This window comes from Pholcus phalangioides, unplaced genomic scaffold (genome assembly GCF_987345545.1).
Source record: "Pholcus phalangioides strain wild (caught in Gottingen) unplaced genomic scaffold, Ppha-v1.0 ptg000009l_1, whole genome shotgun sequence".
Lineage (NCBI taxonomy): Eukaryota > Metazoa > Arthropoda > Arachnida > Araneae > Pholcidae > Pholcus > Pholcus phalangioides.
The window spans coordinates 48,261,987-48,281,726 of NW_028301602.1; the positions used below are offsets into that span (position 1 = coordinate 48,261,987).

General features: G+C 38.4%; 2 protein-coding genes across 4 annotated transcripts in view; one reads left to right on the top strand and one right to left on the bottom strand.

The window, feature by feature from the left end:
• LOC149083237 (MFS-type transporter SLC18B1-like) overlaps nt 1-19,740 on the top strand; it is a 201,983-nt gene that overhangs the window by 13,261 nt on the left and 168,982 nt on the right. The window lies entirely within an intron of this gene.
• Nucleotides 17,479-19,201, bottom strand: LOC149083238 (THAP domain-containing protein 1 B-like). The gene is made up of 2 exons (XM_089236923.1): nt 18,654-19,201; nt 17,479-17,590 (listed from the first exon to the last, which is right to left on the bottom strand). The coding sequence occupies exons 1-2, from the start codon at nt 18,804-18,806 to the stop codon at nt 17,528-17,530; spliced, it is 216 nt and encodes a 71-aa protein (XP_089093049.1). The 5' UTR covers nt 18,807-19,201; the 3' UTR covers nt 17,479-17,527.

Below are 19,740 nucleotides of genomic sequence, written 5' to 3' on the forward strand. Positions count from 1 at the left end.
GGTCCCATTTGGTATATATGCAAAATTTGGCGACGATCGATCTAAAATTGTAGATTTGTATAGAGAACATACACACAGACACACAGAAAATCAATTTTATATATATAGATTCTGAATGAATCTCATTGAATATTTACCATTGTTTTATGAACATATCTGAAATCTCGTTACATTGCAATGAATTTCAACACTTTCAGCTCAAACATTAAAAGAAAAAAATTCATATGAAACCATGTTATTTAAACGTAAAAATAGAATAAACAAAATCCTTTGAGAGCAACAAGAGCGATATAATTGATAATACAATTATATCATTGAATAATACTATTAATATAGCACGAAAAAAAACCAACGATGTAACTAAAAATACCCAGAAATTCATTGGTCATTTCCGTGTATTTTTAGCGAACATCGTTGGTTTTTGCATTCTACATTGCTAAAAAGGTAATTCCATCATACTACTATTAATATACTACAATACTTAAGAATGAGTTAATTTTTAATTGAGTAGAAGCCATGCAAAAATGCATCATTTTTGTTCAAGGAAAAACACTACATAAATCACCGTAAAAAATTTTCACGTCAAAAAAAAAAATTTAATAAATTTTTTATTAAACCAACACCACTGTGAGAAGAAATTGCTATCATCCAATGCTGAAGAAGCGTGTTTTCCCCCTATGTGCGTATATACTTCTCAATATTTGAAGGAGAAACGATGCTTGTTTCTGAGATAGTACCAAAATTTCCCTTTTATCCTTATTGTCATAATCAGTGCGGTTACGGATAGTGCTCTTGATATGCATGAATAGATAGCATAGGCACCGAAACCTAAGAGCTGAGGGCCTTTGAATCTCTTTTCCTAATAAATAAATTTTTTAAGGGGTACTGTTCTCCCCCAATTAATTTCTATAAAAAAATGCAATGCACCTTCTCTCTCCCCTGTATACACGTTTTAGTCCTGTGCATGTGGGATGACAAGCAACTTTCAGCCTTCCCCCTCCAATATTTTTTCCATGTCATTGCCTCTGATAGATAGTACTTCCAAAGTGCCTTACTTAAGTCATGAAAATCTGTCAATATAAGAGGATGTAAAAGCATTAAAATTTTGATTAAAAAAAACATCATTGTACTTACAGTGTGGATTCAACAAACATCTTCCGCATTATATTCATTTCTTTTTGGACACCATCAAAATTACAAATACAAAGGCCCCAAGAGGCAAATTGCCCAATGAGGTGGCTGAAACTGATATGCATGTTTGAACCATGAAACAGGTCCATCCGTTGTGCAACAAACACTTTAGATATTTGACTTTTTTGCAAATTCAATGCTGCTCGTCTGTAATTCATATTTTGGCACTTCCACACACACATTATCTTTGGGTTTAAATAATTCACAAACTTAAGCGAATACATTACAAAATTTTTCCATTACTGCAGTTCCTCAAAGTGAGTGTCATGGTTCCTAGGGTTGTCGCGACGAGCTGTTGGCCATTGATGTTTGCGTCTGTTCTTAAGCGGTTCTGTTATAAAAAAAAACAGCATACACAAAGACCATAGCCGTAGGTGGCAACCACCCGCATCCTGCCACAGGGTCCCAAGGCTAGGTTCTTTGGCAGGCTACACATCTGTATGAGTTTATGTTGTGAAAAAAATGACGAGAATCGTCTCTGGGCCCCCTTGAAACCAGAACAATGATACCAGCCACACTTTTGTGGGGAGATGAGGGCTCCAATAATGGCCAGTTATTAGCAAAATCAGTCCTGGGAGATGCTGAACGTTTCATTCCCAGATGGTGTTGAAATCTGCAACAGTAGGCTTTATCTATCAATTATAGTTACCATACATCTGGAATGTACAGGGCATATTCAAAGGGAAAAAAACAATTTAGCTCTGTTTTCTTAACAAATGAAACAAGTACAACTACTGCGTGCAATATTCTTAGGTTTTTTTTTTCACCCATAGGCACGGATATTTATGAAAGCTTTCTTGGGAAAAGGATCAGAGTTTTCGAAAATTTATTTTTTCCTCTCATCCTCCCATTCACCCTTATGCTCATTCGTAACCCCCGATTGTGTCTGTAGCTGGTATCGTCCCCTTGAATAGTCCCATCTCCCACTTTGGGAAACACTGATATAGGCCTATGTAATGTAGATGTCCGTTATTATTAAATGATCTAAATAATCACACACACTGATATTTAAAACGATACTCTTATTGTGCATAACATTGAAATATATCTATTGACCAAAATACTAAATTGTAGGTGTAAAATGTTATTTAATTTGGCAATACTAGCTTAGCTTGTACGTATGTGATGCTTAAGAAACTCCTGTAACTTATCCTTAATCAAACTTAGTTATTCTTACTTTTGCACTATATGGTACATTTACCAGCATTTATAATGCAATGGTTTTCCAATTGAAGCTGTATTCAAATGTGCAAAACAAATGCTTTGGGTATCAAGTTCTGTCAGCTGTGCTTTGGTTGAAAATACTATTTAAAACTCTGTGAATTTATACTCCCTGAGCTAAGAAATTTTTAGGTTAAAATAAATGAGAGTTTAATTAGTGCATTAACAGATGGTGCATGAGAATTTTTATATGGAATAAAATTTTGGGCAGATCACAAAATTTAAAATATCAAAATTGGTATTTTTCCTCAGTAATTATAATTCTGAAATACTTCCCAAAGTTTTCTGGAGATCGGATGAATGGTGTAGTAATGCATAAAGGACAAACAGACAGACAGCCATACATTTTTTTTTATAAATATAGATTAACAGACACTCCTCATTAGCAGACAAAATTTTTGGTCCCATGGGTGTCCATCATTGAGTGATTCTACTGTGAAATGTGACTTGAAAAGTTTGGGGCTCCCACTTGTCCTACTTTTTGGTAAAGTGTCCTACTTTTGTCACCAAATTCTATCAACAAAATTTGTGTAATTGATTTTGATTTAGGAGGGAATCATCGATATACAGTCAATTCCCATTTTAACAAATACCATAGATAAAAGTTTATATCGGAACAATGTGAAAACCTGGAATTCCTTCGAAGTGATTTCTCCTGTCCTTGGAGTTCATTATAATGGGAATGTTTGTCCTGGGCAGCTAAAATCCTAGTTACGGCCCTGCTTCAAGCAACACCAGGGCCTAGCTTGGGAATTTCGTGGCCTGGTTCAAAAAAATTTTTGCTGCCCCTCCAAAAAAATTTTATGCTGTCGCTTCCCAACTTATAAATTTGTCGACTTACGAACATAACTCTTGAAGGGGAAAAAATTGTTCAGAAAAGAGAACTCATTTTATTACACTTATTTTTTCATTATTTCAGGAACAGGTTGATAGTTGAGATCATAATCAATAGAGCCCGCAAGTTTCGGCACTAAAAATTGTCGAAATAGGTACTAAAAGAAGGCACAATTTATGGAAGGAAGGGAAAATAACTAAAAAATAAGGTATTAAGGGTCCAAAAACTAGCTGAAAAATTGGTTGTGCTTAATATGTCTATTGTTTCAATTAGAGTTTATAATAACTGCATTATTGAAGTTAAATTGATTTGAAACCCAAAAATAAAGTATTTGAGGTCCCTGAGGTCAATTTCAGCGCCATCATTAACAAACGCAGAGCCCAAAGAGAATGATCTATGGGGCTCTTTCGAGTTGTGAATGATTCCCATTTATTTGATGCATTATTTGGAATAATCACTCATTTCTATAGTTGAAATATAGCTACCTTATTCTATTGTTACAAAAAATTTTACTTTTTTTATATTCCCACATATGTGGGATTCCTCCAAGCATGGGGTCCTGTGTGACGCATCTGTCGCACACCCCTGAATTGGCGACTCTGGTCAATTTAATCCAGGGTTATTTGGTTTAAACCAAGTGGTTTTTTTCAAAAAATCAAATAAAAGTTGCCTAAATATAATTTTTTTCCTTAAAAAATATCATATTGGTTCATTATTAGCCAAAATGTTTCATTTTTACCACATTTTATATCCTTGGGGTACATTCTGATGGTATATCTTTAAATGACATAATATTTTATAAGTGGTTTTTTTCAAAAAGTCTCATAAAAGTGGCCAGAATCTATATACACTATCTACCAATAAGTATTTGGACACCTATGCAAATGACGATATCTGCGGTCCTGAGATACGTCACGCCCTCCGCCGGTATATATCGTGTAGGAAACAACATCGGCATTAGTCGCATGCAAGATGCCGCGCAGTCGGAGCTCTCTGATTTCGGGAAAGGTATAATTATCGGGTATCACAAAAATGACCGATCCTTAAGGGACATATCTAGCGAGCTGAAGTACCCAAAATCGACAGTGGCCTATGTGATTAAGTGGAAGGTGAGCTGTGATTATCGGAATTTGCCCAGAGTCGGCAGACCAACGAAACTGGGAGATGAAGACCGACGGGTGCTGTCCAGAGAAATTCGGAAGAACCGCACCCAACCGATGGCCCTCATCCGTGAGGAGTTTCAACAGGCATCCGGGAGTATTGTTTCAATGAATACCATCCGTAAGGAAGCACATTTGATTGGTTTTCATGGTCGTGCTGCTGCCTATAAGCCTTTGATCACAAAGTCCAACCGCGTTGCTCGGTTAATGTGGTGCAAAGCACATCGAAATTGGACCGTAGATCAGTGGAAACAGGTTCTTTGGAGCGACGAATCAAGGTTCATCCTCTACCGTTCGGATGGCAGGGTCTGGGTCTGGCGTCTGCCTGGAGAACGTCTCCTGCCAGAATGCATTGTGCCAACAGTCAAGTTCGGCGGAGGTGGAATTATGGTCTGGGGGGTGTTTCTCCTCGTATGGACTGGGACCCTTGGTCCCCATTCATGGTAAGCTCAACGCCGATGCCTACTGCATTATTTTGGATGACAATGTGCTTCCTGAGTTGTGGCAGTTTTACGGGGTGGACCCCTGTTACTTCCAGGACGACAATGCCAGCTGTCATACTGCGAGGTTAACCAAGGCTTGGTATGGTGCCAATGGGGTTCATCGAATGGACTGGCCTGCCCAGAGCCCAGACCTGAACCCTATCGAGAACCTCTGGGACGAGTTGGATCGTCGAATTAAGGGGTGTCCTACCCGTCCAAAATCGGTGAAGGAACTGACATGTCTTCTCCAAGCCGAGTGGAAGAAAATACCACTAGCCGTCACACAAGGACTTGTGGAAAGTATGGCCTGGAGGGTTCACTCTGTAATTGCCCCTCGTGGAGGCTCTACCAACTATTGATTTTGAATAAAGTTAGTTTTTCTTTTCTATCACAGGTGTCCAAATACTTATTGGTAGATAGTGTATATAAAATTGATTTTCTGTCTGTCTGTGTGTGTGTATGTTCTCTATACAAATCTACAATTTTAGATCGATAGTCGCCAAATTTTGCATATATACCAAATGGGACCCGACTTGAACGATAGGCTACTTTAAAATTTCGTCAGACCAGGGCAAATGCCCCAAATGGGCAAAAAACTGTCCGGCAACAATGGTTTTTGGGCCTCAACAATCACTTTCCGAACGTTTACTTTGGTTACCGTGGTTCCCTAGCGATGAGTTTCAGACGTGTTTATGTCTTTACAATGGTTTGTCACTTCTTTAATGCTGCCAGTTATGTATAATAGTTTATGCCTTTATAATGGTTTGCCACATTTTCAATACTCTCAGTAATGAGGCTATTTGAATAGACGTCATAATCATCACCATCATCGCTTTGAGGGTCAGGAGAAGGGTGATCCTCATAGAAATCATTATTAAAATTGCCGATTTTACTGTAGAAATGCGGAAATTAGTGGGATTTTCTGTCACATCAATAATTTTAAAAATTGTATTGATTTCTCGATTTCTGAAATATTGAGTTCGATTAGAGATATACGAAGCCCGGGAGATTAAATATGAAGTAATTAGCTGGACCTACTTTTGAGTTGGACATTCATGCAATAACATTGATTTCACCTTTTTATTTATATCTTCTCTAGCATGAAAATTAATGTCTCCATATTGTCTTTTGAAATTCAAATGCATAAATTCGTAGTTTAGAATGTTTTAAAATTAATTATGGGCCCGTAAAGTACATCGAAGGAATTCCACAGCTTCAATTAAGCATTTTTGAAAGCTGAAACAGGCAGATGGATAACTTATATTTTCCAACCTTTAACTACATTCTGATGCTCTATCTTTAGCAAATTCATGAATAAGGATTACATCACACATCTAAATGTAGTGGTGTATTATCTCACTGGGTTTCTTTTTCCCTTCACAAAGAAGCAGCTACAGTAGTGACACCATCATGCTAGGGGCAGGTGGTCCTATAATCCAATGAAGACACCAGCTGTCCTTAAAGGACAAAGACCAGTGTACTAGTAGTTACATTACCTCACATACATTTTCATTTTCTTTCCCATAAGAAGTAGCACGTCTCCTACTGTATATCTCCCAGTCTTAATATATTCAATAGTTGTTTTTTTATACTTTCACACACACACTGTTAAGCCCAGTTACTCAAGGTTCTATTGTATAGTAGTAACAGATTTATGAAAAATAATCAGCTATATACAGGGTGATTATAATTTAAGTTTTGATTCCAAAACTATACAATAAGTACTGATCGGAATGACTTGAAAATTTGCATGGATACTCCTGAAGCAAGTTTCTTTCGCAAAAGAAAAAAGTGCAAAATGTGCAAGTAGATGATGCTGTACTTGGCCAGCAGTATAATATATTTTGTGCAACCACATCATTTCGGCACTTCCACAGCATCAGTGTGTAGATAGAACTTCTATCAAGATGCACATTGCAATACCAGCAAAGCAGCTGCTGAAGACCCATTTTGACAGGATGCACCTTCACCCTTGCAACTTCTGGCTGGGGGGGTACCTCAAAATGTTATAAACAGTGGTCAGATTGCAAACTTTGGTGAATTGCAATCCCCAGCACATTCCCTATATGTTAGAAGTTCCTAAATGAATTCTATAGAGTTTCATTTCCTAAATGAGTTCCTATGAATTCTAAGCTAACTCGGATACAAGAAACCTCGTTTAAGAGAGACGATCCTTGAACATTTGAAGGAAAAAAAAATTATCTAAAGTCCTGACCATGGCCTCCACATCCTAGAGCGGGCCCCTAGGCTAAAGCCTCTAGTGGGCCCCCAGACCAGACTTTTCACGGGCCCTTTTATAGTTAATTTATAGCTTAAAAAAACAAAAAAAATGATGAGAATCGTCCCCGGCCCTGTCAGCTCCACCCTTGGGAGCATGAACTTTACGCACAACAACAAAGTAGTTATCAAATAAATAGGTAGGCTACTATGCGCACACCGACAGCACCCTTACCCGTAACGAGTCGCACTGAGCTTGCGAAAAATTCTTGTGACCGCTCAAACTTTAAATGACTTCATGGCTTCAGATAAAAAGCTGAACCTATGCGGCGCAGCTTTTGTCCTCTCATATGTAGGGTCCTTGATAAGGCAGTTTCGGTTTCAGTACAGCACAGGGTAGATGTTTTCCCTGTTCAGATTTTGAATGCCGGTGATGGGATCGGCCAAATGAGCTTTGTTTACATCAGTGATTCCAGGTGAGCCCTCTGTGGTCTGTCTCGTTCGATAGAGAATTCTATCTATTTGCCGGCAGATCCATGTGGGGCCCTCAACTGGCTCTGCTTATCTCGTACTAATTCATATCAGCTCAGTACTCCCCACTCGGCACTGGACCCGACCAAAGGGACTTTGTTTCCATCCATGGGGTCCCTAAGGTGGTCCCTCTTGTTTCGCTCAATACCTTGTTTAGTATTTACTCATGATCTGCTTGGCGTATGCACTGAAAAGGTTCGGAACCGCTGCTGGAAACTCAAGCATCCAAAGCCGAGCTACACTCACTCCAGCAACTTTTCGTGTTCACGTATACGCTTCGAGGACTTGGCGATTGACGTAGAGAACATTAAGCAGTCTTCTTTCAGTTACTCACGTTCTAGACAGTTAATGTTTCTTTCTGTGAACAATTTTATAGCACACCAAACTTGTATCCTTTCTTAAAATGAAAATAAGTACTACACACAATAAAACACCCATTTATGACATGTCTGTATTTACAAATAATACCTTTAACTTCCTCATTTATCACTTATAATTTTCAAACGAGACGATAAAATTTAAAAAATCACAAATTTCCAGCTTTGTACACCCGATTTATGAAAATATTTTGCGTCTGAAACCCATTTTTGTCTTCAAATAAAGTTTCCCATCCTACTACGTATAGAGTCAGATTTTCAATAATCCCTCCAGTAATCCGGTGTTTTTAGGCCGGTTTTCTCCGAGCATAGAAGAGGAAAACATAGTGCGCACATGTTTATGAGCAGAAGTTTGTTATTTAAATGGACTTTTTCAATCAATCTGCAGTAATTCGGCGATTTCGTTAACCCAGTACACCCTGGTGTGATATGTGCCAGATTAGCGAGAGTCTACTGTACTAATAATTCATATCTCTATTAGTTCTACAAAAATTGAATTCCATCAGCCTTTTTTTTTTTTGCTGGTAATTTTTCAGTTTTTCCCCTCAATTTTTTTTTTTTTGCAACACTGATTTTAACCATCCTCATGCCCCGTTACTGAAGACAATGTCCTATTTACAAAACTAAATGGGCTATAGCCCAGGGCGGCAAGTTCAGAAGGTCGGCAAATTGGAGGATTGAGTGGCCAAGAAAATTAGCAAAATGGGAGAAGGGCGGTGAAATTTTTATAACCGTCAAATAAACCCACCTCTTCCCAGACAGCAAGTGACCGTGTCAGTGAGTGACCTAGAGAGTTTGCAAGCACGTGAATGAGCAAAAGCGTGACTTAGAGCGGGAGTAATGAATGATCAAATGAGTGACATAAAGAGTGAGGGACCAGTTCAGTGAGTGCCCTAGAGTCAGCCGTCAGAAGCGTATACTGGGCCCTCGGAAAAAGTAATTTTTCTGAGCCCCCTACCTGGCGAGACACGTTTACTTTTAAAATTTTAAACCAGAGGTCCCTCTGCATTTGAGGCCCCCGCCCGCGGGGAATGCGTTAAGACGGTATTGTCTAGAGCGCGTGTAAGTAACGAAACAATTACCAAAACCAGCGTCAAACACGTGTGTGACCAAACAGGGTGCAAACATGTAAATGACTAAAAGGTCCGTCCCACGAGAGTTTGCTAGGGGACGCTGGGTAAGATAATTAAAGTTAATAAAAGTCTTTGTCGGACATAAACCGCAAAAATAACAGCGGGCGTGAAGTAAACCGTACTTGTTCGGTCATTCACAAAGGAAGACGCTCGTTCCTCTGCCTTTGTATTGAAAGCCTTAAAAATTATTGCTTCCCCGAGGCCCGAGACGACCGCGGATCCTGACAAAGACTTTTATTATCTTTAACTTTAATTATCTTATCCAGCGTCACCTAGCAAACTCTCGTGGGACGGACCTTTAAAAGAGTGACTTTAATACACGAGTGGGGGGAGGGCTATAACATGGGATGGAAAATTCGTGGATAGAGTAGTCGAGAAAATTAGAGTAGAGTGGTAGGGCGGTGAAATTTGAATAGCCTTCAAATCGGCAAAACCGTAAATGCGCTTCTGACTGAACATCAAAATTACTCTCAATCTCCTAACCTGAATCTCTGGTTCGGTTTCAAATAAACAACTCATAAAGGATGAAAACTTTAATTTGGAACCACCTTAGCAGGAGTTTCAGAGAATTACTAATCAGGAAATATAAAATCTTGGAAACACAAATACACGAAATACTAAATGGTAAATCTTGCTTATTCGAATAGGACGTCAAGATAAAATATGAAAATGTTTTTAAATATGAAAATATAGCATTGAAAAGTTATTGAAACAAGTATAGACTGTTTTCGATAACAAGAAATAATTGACGCATATTTCAATAAAATATGTGGGTACTAATTTGTCTGCATAATTAAGAAAAATTTAAGAGTAAAAAAACTTCCTAATGAAATTCTAATATTGCGCGATTTAAAATAATAAATTTCTTATTCAATTTTGTGCAGACTATATGGTTGTCAAAAACCTATTCAAAAACAGTTTTTCGCCACAGATACGTTAAATAGCAAAAGCTTACTTTCATGCAAATTGAAATGATTTTCATTATTATTTAATTATGATTATCAAGTGCACAATATTAATTTTCAGATTTTTTGTCTGAAAAGATGGTGGTTAAATTTAATTCCCGCAGAACATCCGACTCCACACAATCAATTTTATATAGTGGATTCCACTTATAACGTTCCTCAAGGCCGAAACATGGGAAGAGGAGGTAGGTTTGGTGCCCCGGTGTTATGTATCTGGCAACACCAGAAAATACAGTATTATGTTTTACGAAGGTGGCAACACTTAAAGGGAATGACAACATGGCGGGAACGAGATGTAAATATTGTTCCGTAATAAATTAGTTAAGAATTATCGTTCATCTCATGATTCACTACCGAAACGGCTCATAAAGTACAATAAAGTTGGCGACGAGTGAAAAAAAAAAAAGAATCGGAAATGGCAGACATCGACGATCTAGTAACCGTTTTAAGTAATTTCGTCTCGAAACTAAACGAAACTCATCCAGCATCTTCAACCAGCGTCAATGTGAAAACGCTTCTCCAGTCACAATCGATCTCGTTTGAATGCTACGACGAAGCTAACGAAAGTTTCGGTGAATATGTACAAAGACTCGAAAACTACTTCCAGTTCAAAGGACTCACGGATTCAACAGCCGAAGCCAAGAAAATGGTGCTAATCAACTGTCTCGGATCCAAGTACTATCACCTGCTTTCCAGTCTAACTTCACCGGATCTCCCTTCATCGAAGACGTACGACGACCTGCTGAAAATCTTGAAAGATCATCTCTGCAAAAGGGTAAACATCCTGACGGAACAACACAAGTTTCTTTGCCGCACACAACACTCAGGTGAGCCGATTTCGAATTATATCGCTACATTAAAAGAACTTTCGAAAACCGCCGAATTCAAATCTAGTTGTGAAAATGCTGAATGCTCAAAATCTGTCATCAACCTCATGCTACGTGCTCAATTTATACGAGGATTACAGGATGCCGAAATCCGCGAAAGAATTCTACAACAAGCTGAACTGACATTCGACGAAACACTCGAAGTCGCATTAGCGATTGAAGCTTCGAAAATCGAAAATAAAGAACTCTACAAGAGTAATTACGGTTCCAGTGTGGATAAAATTGCGCAATGTAATAACAGCGGGAGTTCGCGACGGAAATCGACTCCGCATCGACGCGACAGATCGGCAAGTCGGAAGCGAAACCTCAATTTGAGAGACATCGGGTTAGAAAACGTGTGTCTCCATTGCGGAAAAAACAACCACCAGACTCAAAACTGTCGAGTGAAACACAAGCTCTCATGCCAGATTTGCTTCAAAAAAGGTCATATCAGTAGAGTATGTATTACAGAGCTTCTGAAACGGAAAAATAAAAGCGGATCTGAAGGAAATACTGTTCAATATGTCGAAAATCCAGATCACTTTCAAGTGAGCCAAATTGTTGATATATGCACTAACACTGCTGAAAAAGACGATAGAATATTTGCAGTCATTCAATTAAATGGGAAAAATTGTCGTTTCGAATGTGACTCTGGTAGTCGTGTGAGCATCATGAACATAAGTGACTACAGGTGCTTAAACCTAAATCTTCCGATCTTGAAAACAAATATATTTTTCCGAAGTTATACAGGTGAAATTTTCAAACCTATCGGATACGTCAAAGTGACTGTATGCTACAATGCTAAATCCAGTGAAGAAGAATTATACCCTGTCAATTTGAAGAGAGAACCTATCCTTGGTCGAAATTGGATGCGTAAATTTGATATCAACATAAATGACATTCATGATTCCTCAAGTGTCAAGCATATACCTGTGTGTGCCGTAAAAAGATCTATTCCTAGTATTGTCAATGAATACTCTGATGTTTTTGAACAAACAGTGGGCAAGATTCCAGATTATACATGCTCCCTGAAATTGCGGAAAGATGCCAAACCAGTGTTTGTTAAACCCCGTCCAGTACCATATGCTTTGCGTGCAAAAGTTGAAAAAGAACTGGATAACTTGTGTGATCAAGGGATCATAGAAAAAGTGGATCATTCAGAATGGGGAACTCCACTTGTCATCGTGCCAAAATCTGATGGTTCTGTAAGACTTTGTGCTGATTACAAGGTGACTGTAAACAATCAACTTCATGATGCCAGACACCCAATACCCAAGATTGAAGATATATTCAACAAGCTACGAGGTGGATCATATTTCTGCACCTTGGACATCCATAAAGCATATTTGCATTTAGCAGTCGATGAAGACAGTGCAAAAGTTCAAACGATCTCTACACATCGAGGTACCTATTTGGCAAAAAGATTGTTTTTTGGTATTAAAACTGCACCGAACGAATTTCATTCTTTCATGGATCAGTTTGTTCAAGATTTAGATGGAGTAACTGCATATTTTGATGATTTAATTATACAAGGCAAGACTTATGAGGAATGCACAACACACTTGCTGAATGTTCTAAATAAATTACGAAAATATCATTTGCATGTAAATATCAACAAATGTAAATTTTTTGAAAAAAGTGTAGAATACCTTGGACATGTTATAACTTCCAAAGGACTGAACAAATCTCCAGCTAAGATTCAAGCTATTCAAGAAGCACCCAGACCAAAAAATGTTGACGAATTGAGACAATTTTTGGGCTTAGTTATGTATTACTCGAAATTCATCAAGAGTGCATCAAGGTTACTTCACCCACTAAATAATCTTCTCAAGAAAAGTATTCCGTTCAACTGGACAGCTGATTGTGAAGCAGCATGGATAAAAATCAAGTCTGAAATTGCTAGTGACCAAGTCCTCATACCATTTACTCCAGAACTTCCAGTGACTTTGGCTACTGATGCTAGTCCACATGGTCTATCCGGAATATTATCGCATATTATGCCTGATGGAAGTGAACGTCCTATTGCATTCGCTTCAAGATCACTAACAGCTGCTGAGAAAAATTACAGCCAGCTTGATCGAGAAGCTACAGCTGTGTATTGGGCATGCAGAAAGTTCTATGATTACATCTTTGGTCGAAAATTCACATTGGTTGTGGACAATAAACCAATGATAACTCTCTTGCATCCAGAGAAAAAACTTCCAGCATTGTCAGCTACAAGAATGTTGCGGTATGCACATTTCCTTTCCAACTTCGACTATGACATCAAACATCGAAAATCATCCGAACATGCAAATGTAGACTATTTGTCGAGAAGTCCCTTACCACTGACAGATGTACAAGTCAATACTGTTGATGATGAATACATCCTGCAAGCATCAGTGATTAGACACATATCCACAGACACAATTACTTCTGAAGAAATCCGAAAAGAAACAGAATTGGATGATGATCTACGTGAACTAAAGAAAAATGTGATGGAAGGAACTTTATATGACCCAGAAATAACATTACAAGAAGGAATTCTACTTCGTGGACAGCGTGTAATAATACCTAAGACACTTCAACCAACCATCCTTCAAGAACTACACTCAACTCATTGTGGAATAGTAAAGATGAAAGCACTTGCTCGAAATTACTGCTATTGGAAGAATATTGACTCTGACATAGAAAGTCTAGTGAAAAGTTGCAAGAACTGTTGTGACGTCAAGAAAAACCCCCAGAAAGCTCCAGTGCACAATTGGGAAAGTCCAACAAGAAATTGGCAACGTGTTCACATGGACTATGCGGGACCCTTCATGGGACATTTTTTCTTACTTGTCATCGATGCAAAGTCTAAATGGCCAGAAATCTACTACATGAAGAAAGCTCCAGATTCTGCTATTACAATTCATTTCCTGCGAGAAATATTCAGTCGACATGGACTGCCAGAAATTCTCGTTAGTGATAATGCTTCAATTTTCAAATCACAAGAATTCATGGACTTCTGCAAACGAAATGGTATTCGACAACGAATGATAGCTCCTGGTCATCCCTCAACAAATGGACAAGCAGAACGTTATTGCCAAACCCTGAAGACAAAACTGAAATGCATGGAATTCGAACGAGGAACACTTCACGAAAAATTATGTAAACTACTGTTTCGGTACAGAGCTACACCTCTTTCATGTGGAAAGACACCAGCAGAATTATTGTTGGGAGAGAATCTCAGAACAAAGCTAGATCTCCTCAAACCTACAACTCCTGAGTCATACAAGAACAATGCAACACAGCCAGTCTTTGACAAATTTTTCAAGGAAGGAGATAGAGTACAGTCAAGAAATTACACTCATTCAAGCCTATGGAAGTATGGAACTGTTGTTCAACGATTGGGTCGTGTTCATTACCTAGTTGAACTAGATGATGGATACATTATCAAGAGACATTTTGAACAGCTTCGACGGTGTGAAGTCAATCGACCGTCTTCTCCAACTCCTATTCGACTATCAGTTCCTATGAGACACTTCTCTCAAAAGAAATCTGTCACTTTTAGTGATCATGTAAGTCAACGAGAGATTCCTGCAGTTTGCCAACACAAGACTTCATCTATGGTAGATGCTTCTACTGAAACAGAGCAAACTTCAAATGCAACTCCTCGATCAACAAGAACTATTTTTCCTCCAGCTCAGACTACTCAACTGAGACGCTCAACTCGTTCCAGAAAACCAGTTCAAAGATTGAACTTGTGACTGTTCAAATGTTGATTCTTGTGTATAACTTTTGTTTCTATCATTAATCATCTCTTAATTTAGTGTGGGAGAATTGTTATGTATCTGGCAACACCAGAAAATACAGTATTATGTTTTACGAAGGTGGCAACACTTAAAGGGAATGACAACATGGCGGGAACGAGATGTAAATATTGTTCCGTAATAAATTAGTTAAGAATTATCGTTCATCTCATGATTCACTACCGAAACGGCTCATAAAGTACAATAAACCCGGGCGCTGGACCGGAGGGGGGGGGGCGTGAATTTCAACATTTTACCTGCCCTTTAACATTACAAGGGACACCAAGATGCTGACCAAGCATCTGGTTGCGGCACTGCTCTTAGAACCTTTTCCCGCTTAGTGCGATTCATTTTCGTGGTTCCATCTTCAACTAATGCTCAGACCATAGAGACGTTTTAAACGGGAAATATTAATATTTCCCGTTTAAAGCGTTTTTCCGCTTAAAACGATTTTATGGCGGTTTTTGGAAAAGCATTGTACGCGCGATCCACTTATAATGTTTAATCCAGGTACTTATTTCAAATTACAAAGGCTTTAATTATTAGATGGGGCAGAGGCCTATATTTTCATAGATATTATAGAGAAGCTATATGTGTTCAAATGCTCACCTTCTGGCGCAGATCTTTTGAGCTACGTTTTCGAGGAGGGGGGGGGGGGCTTTGCTGAGATTTTTCATACTTTTAGGCCCCACTATAGTGAATTTGTAGAGTGAAAATCAAAAAATGATAAGAATCGTCCTGAGCCCTGTTAGCCTCACCCTGTGGGGGAACCCCCCGTTAATGTCATTATCAGTGAATCCGTAAGCGAATGCAGCTTCATTCTCTGGGAAAACCCCAGATGTGCTACAAAAAGTAATACAATTAATTTTCTTAACATCCATTTATTTTAAAATTTTAAAATTTTTGCTTACTGAAAACAGTTTTTTTCGAAGACATGGTCATTTTTTGATCCACGTCAAGCTTGCGGGTTTCAGGACTGAATTTAAAAAAAAAGAGATAACAAAGGCTAGAAAACGATGATTCATCTTATTGGATGGCTTGTGCTTTACTGCGCGTTACCAAGAAAACTGAAGGGTGTAAATTTTTTTGCCTCTCTACACGAGCCCTTAGGCGCTAGGGGGAAAGCGAAAAGGCAGCGTGACAGCCGAATCGTATGGAATCCCTGTAGAACCTTGGTGGGAATACAATTGACCCTCCTCCGGCTATGACTTCTTTATTTTTTCGACCTTACCAGCAGAAGAAATCTCAAGGTGAAACTTGGAGAACAAATTTTAGGGAAAGGAACTTTGAGAAAAAAAGGAAATTAATTAAAAAAATTAAGGATTAATAAAGAAAAAAAGTGAGGTAACTGGAGTTATGTTTGCTTGAAGGCTCTTGGGAGGGGCGATCGCCCCTTCACCTATTGTTTAAAGGCTCTTGGGGGGGCGATCGCCCCCCCCCCCCTGGATCCGCCACTGACCGGAAGCAGCTTCCATCATCCGCGATGTCATTACGAATCCAACGGCAACAGATCCCTACGGACACGTGAAATCGGAGTTAATCAAGCGCAGTGGTGAGTCGTCACAGCAAGAGATAAGGAAACTTCTCACTGGGGAGCAACTCGGTGATCGTCGTCCAAGTGAACTTTTGCGCGTCATGCGGCGTCGCGCGGAATCACACAGCGTTCCGGACGAGCTCATGTTGGAACTGTTTCTTCAGCATTTGCCAACATCTGTGCAATCCATCCTGGCTGCGGTCACACCACTAACGTTGGACAAAGCGGCCGAAATCGCCGATCGCGTCATGGACGTAGCACCACAAGCGGTAAGTGCCTGTTCTAACTTCCGCGAATTCCATCGAGGAGCGTTTGTTGTCGGAAATCGAAAAGCTCCATCTGCGAATCGACGAGATTTCCCGAGGGCGAAGTCGTAGCCCGTACCGAAATCGCTACCCGCGACAGCGTAGCAGATCGGAAAATCGCGACGAGTGTTGGTATCATCGACGATTCGTCACCGATGCCAAGAAATGTGTCTCCTTGCAAATATTCGGGAAATACTCAGCAAAGAGTAGAGGCAACACCTACTAGAGAATTTTCAAGGCCGCAACACGAGCTCGTGACGTCACTAAACTTAGGCGACTGCTTGCGCTACGCACTGTGGAATCGACTTGATATATGTAGCGTACTCATTTATTATTCCGCGAGTAAAATTGGTGCTATGAAATATTTCTGATTTCTGCCTTAACTTTTTGCTAGCTGAATTTAGATTATATATATATTTTTGTTTTACTCACCCCCCCCCCCCCCATTATTCAGTTCAGACAAAAATGAAAAAATTCCCTGTACTTGTCTAGGTTCATAGAACGATTGAAAATAAAATGAAGCCACAGAAAAAATTATCCTTTTCCTCCTTTGAAATGGTTTTAGGAAAATAAATTTATAACTGAAATGAAATTTTTCTCACAATCAAGTTTCATATCACACACCTACAGAGAAAAAAAAAATCAACAGAAAGTGGAAGTTTTTTTTAAATTAATATTTTCAAATATATTTTACGAATTGGGAACATTATCTACTTTAAACACTGTCTTCATTCTCAAACAATTTAAGCAATAATTTAAAAATTTCCTTTAAATTTTTTCCATTACATACAAGCAAGAATTTTAATATTCAAAAGCTAATAAAATGATTCTTATAACAGTAAATGAGAACAAGATAACTTTCATTACACTTTATTTATAGAATTATATATACTTTATTAAAAAATTATATATTTTATAAACAGTTGTATCGCACAAACCATCAAATTCCTTTATATCTTTGTAAAAATTTGTAATTTTCTGTACTGAAATGTAATTCACACACCTGTGTAAGAAAAAGAGAATTTTACTTAGCAATCTACTGATTTACAAGGATTCATTAAAATATCAATTAAATAATAAGCTAAATATGCCTGATGAGGATCATCAGGATAATTAAGGAGATAATCAAGCACTATAGACAGCGTTGACAAAAATTGTTTGCTTCAAAAAATCAAAATTTTTTGAAAAAAAAATTCAATATTTTCTTTTCCTAAATTTTGAGTCGAATCGAAAATGCTAACTTTGCAGGGCATTTTTCTCTAATAAGGTTGTGAATAAATTGAATAGCTTGCCTTCGAATTTTAATACAATTGTCATATTTAAAAAGAAATATGATAAACATATGGGGATTAATCAAGAAGCTATGCGCCTATGCATAATAAAAAATGAGACAACCATAATTTTTTTATGGGCAGTATATTTATATTTTATCATAATTATTGGTTTTTGATTGCTCTTATTGGGTTGCTGTATTTGTGGAATATATATTAAACATCCATATTTTTTATAAGGGCAGCTTTTGTCAGCCACCTCGTTGGGCATTTTGTCTGTTGTGGTATTTGCATTAGGGTGTATTAAATATTTTTCATAACAGTTATAGTTCCCAGTTTTTAACTTATAGGCAATATTAAGCTCTGAAGATCGTGCTTAAAAAAAAACTACTAAAAATCTCATTCAGCATACCAGTGACATCAAATTCTACCAACTGTTTATCTCGCCCTCCCTCCCCAAAAAAAACTGCATTACATTTGTTTAAATATTAATTAATGTGTAAATAATATGAACCAATCTTCCCTTTACTCGTATTACATCACACATGTTTAAAAAAAAATCATATTCAAAATTGCTTCAAATATTAGTCTGATTTAAATCAGAAATTTTTCGTTAGCAAATGTTCATTAGCCAATTGATTATTCAAATCAATATTTTTAGCTTCAGTTACGTGTATTAAATTTCGGGAATAAAAAAGAAAATTCTACAGTATGCAATATTATATATTATTTGTTTCTAAAATCTGGCAATTATGTAATTCCAATATTAAAAAATAATTTTAGTTATGCACTTACCTTGTGATTCTCTATCGGAATGAAGTCTTTTCTTGAAATGGCTGAAAGCCAACGCTTCCTCAACATGGCATTCTCCGGGAATGAAAATACTGATACTTTGGGACCTTTAACATAGTTTCCCCGACAATGTGGTGCACAGCTTTTATATGGCATGATTGTAAAGTTTTTTAGATGTTGAAATCCACAGAAACGAATAAAAAAGAACGATTTTAAGAGCTTCGTTTTCGCACATGTCTGACAATAACAACGTGGAAGATACAAAGTAGAAGCCAAGCAACGTGCTTTGTTGGCGAGAAAACAACGTGCTTACACATCACCCCCTATAGATAAGCCTCTTATCTATGGGGCGGGTGTTGGCCTACATGCGTTAAAGAAAAATTGCTTTTTATCACTTGGCGCGTTTTCCCGAATAACTAATGGCTTATCGTAGGCTGATGGCAACCATTCCATTTAATTCTTCGGCCTAACTATGCTACGTCACAACTACTTTTGGGTTACCGTGTAGAGGCCTTGTTTTCTAGTGGGTGTTGGTAGAGGCGACTTGCTCCTTGCCATCTACGTCACGTCGCCTGTTTGTGAAAGACATGAAAACGAATCTATCTTTCCTCGTTGATACGGGCAGTGATGTTTCGATCTTGCCGGCAAGCCTTTCTCAGCGCAAACAACGGCCTGTTCAAGCGTTCGCAGCCGCGAATTCATCATCCATCGAGGTGTACGGCCAACGTATTCTTTCCGTGGATTTCGGCTTGAGACGAAATTTTTCCTGGCCATTTTACATCGCCAATGTGTCAACTCCTATACCGGCTGCGGACTTCCTTCATTATTTCGACTTAGTCCCGGACCTTCGCAACAAGTTCCTACGTGACTTGAAAACGAAATTGAAACGTCCCGGACGCGTCTCAAACGCAACGTGCATTCATTCGGTGAAAACGATTACCGGTGACTCAGTGTATCACAAGCTGATTTCTGAATTCCCGGGGATCACTAAACTTCCTAATCCAAATGCACCAGTAAAGCACTACACCATCCATCATATATCCACAAAAGGACCGCCTGTGGTGGCGAAACCTCGTAGGTTAGCTCCAGA

Excerpts from the sequence above, each read along its gene's own strand:
- LOC149083238 (XM_089236923.1), bottom strand. The coding sequence starts at position 18,806 with ATGCCATATAAAAGCTGTGCACCACATTGTCGGGGAAACTATGTTAAA. Across the intron at positions 17,591-18,653 it reads TTCCGATAGAGAATCACAAG|GTGTGTGAATTACATTTCAG; the intron begins GTAAGTGCATAA and ends TTTCTTACACAG.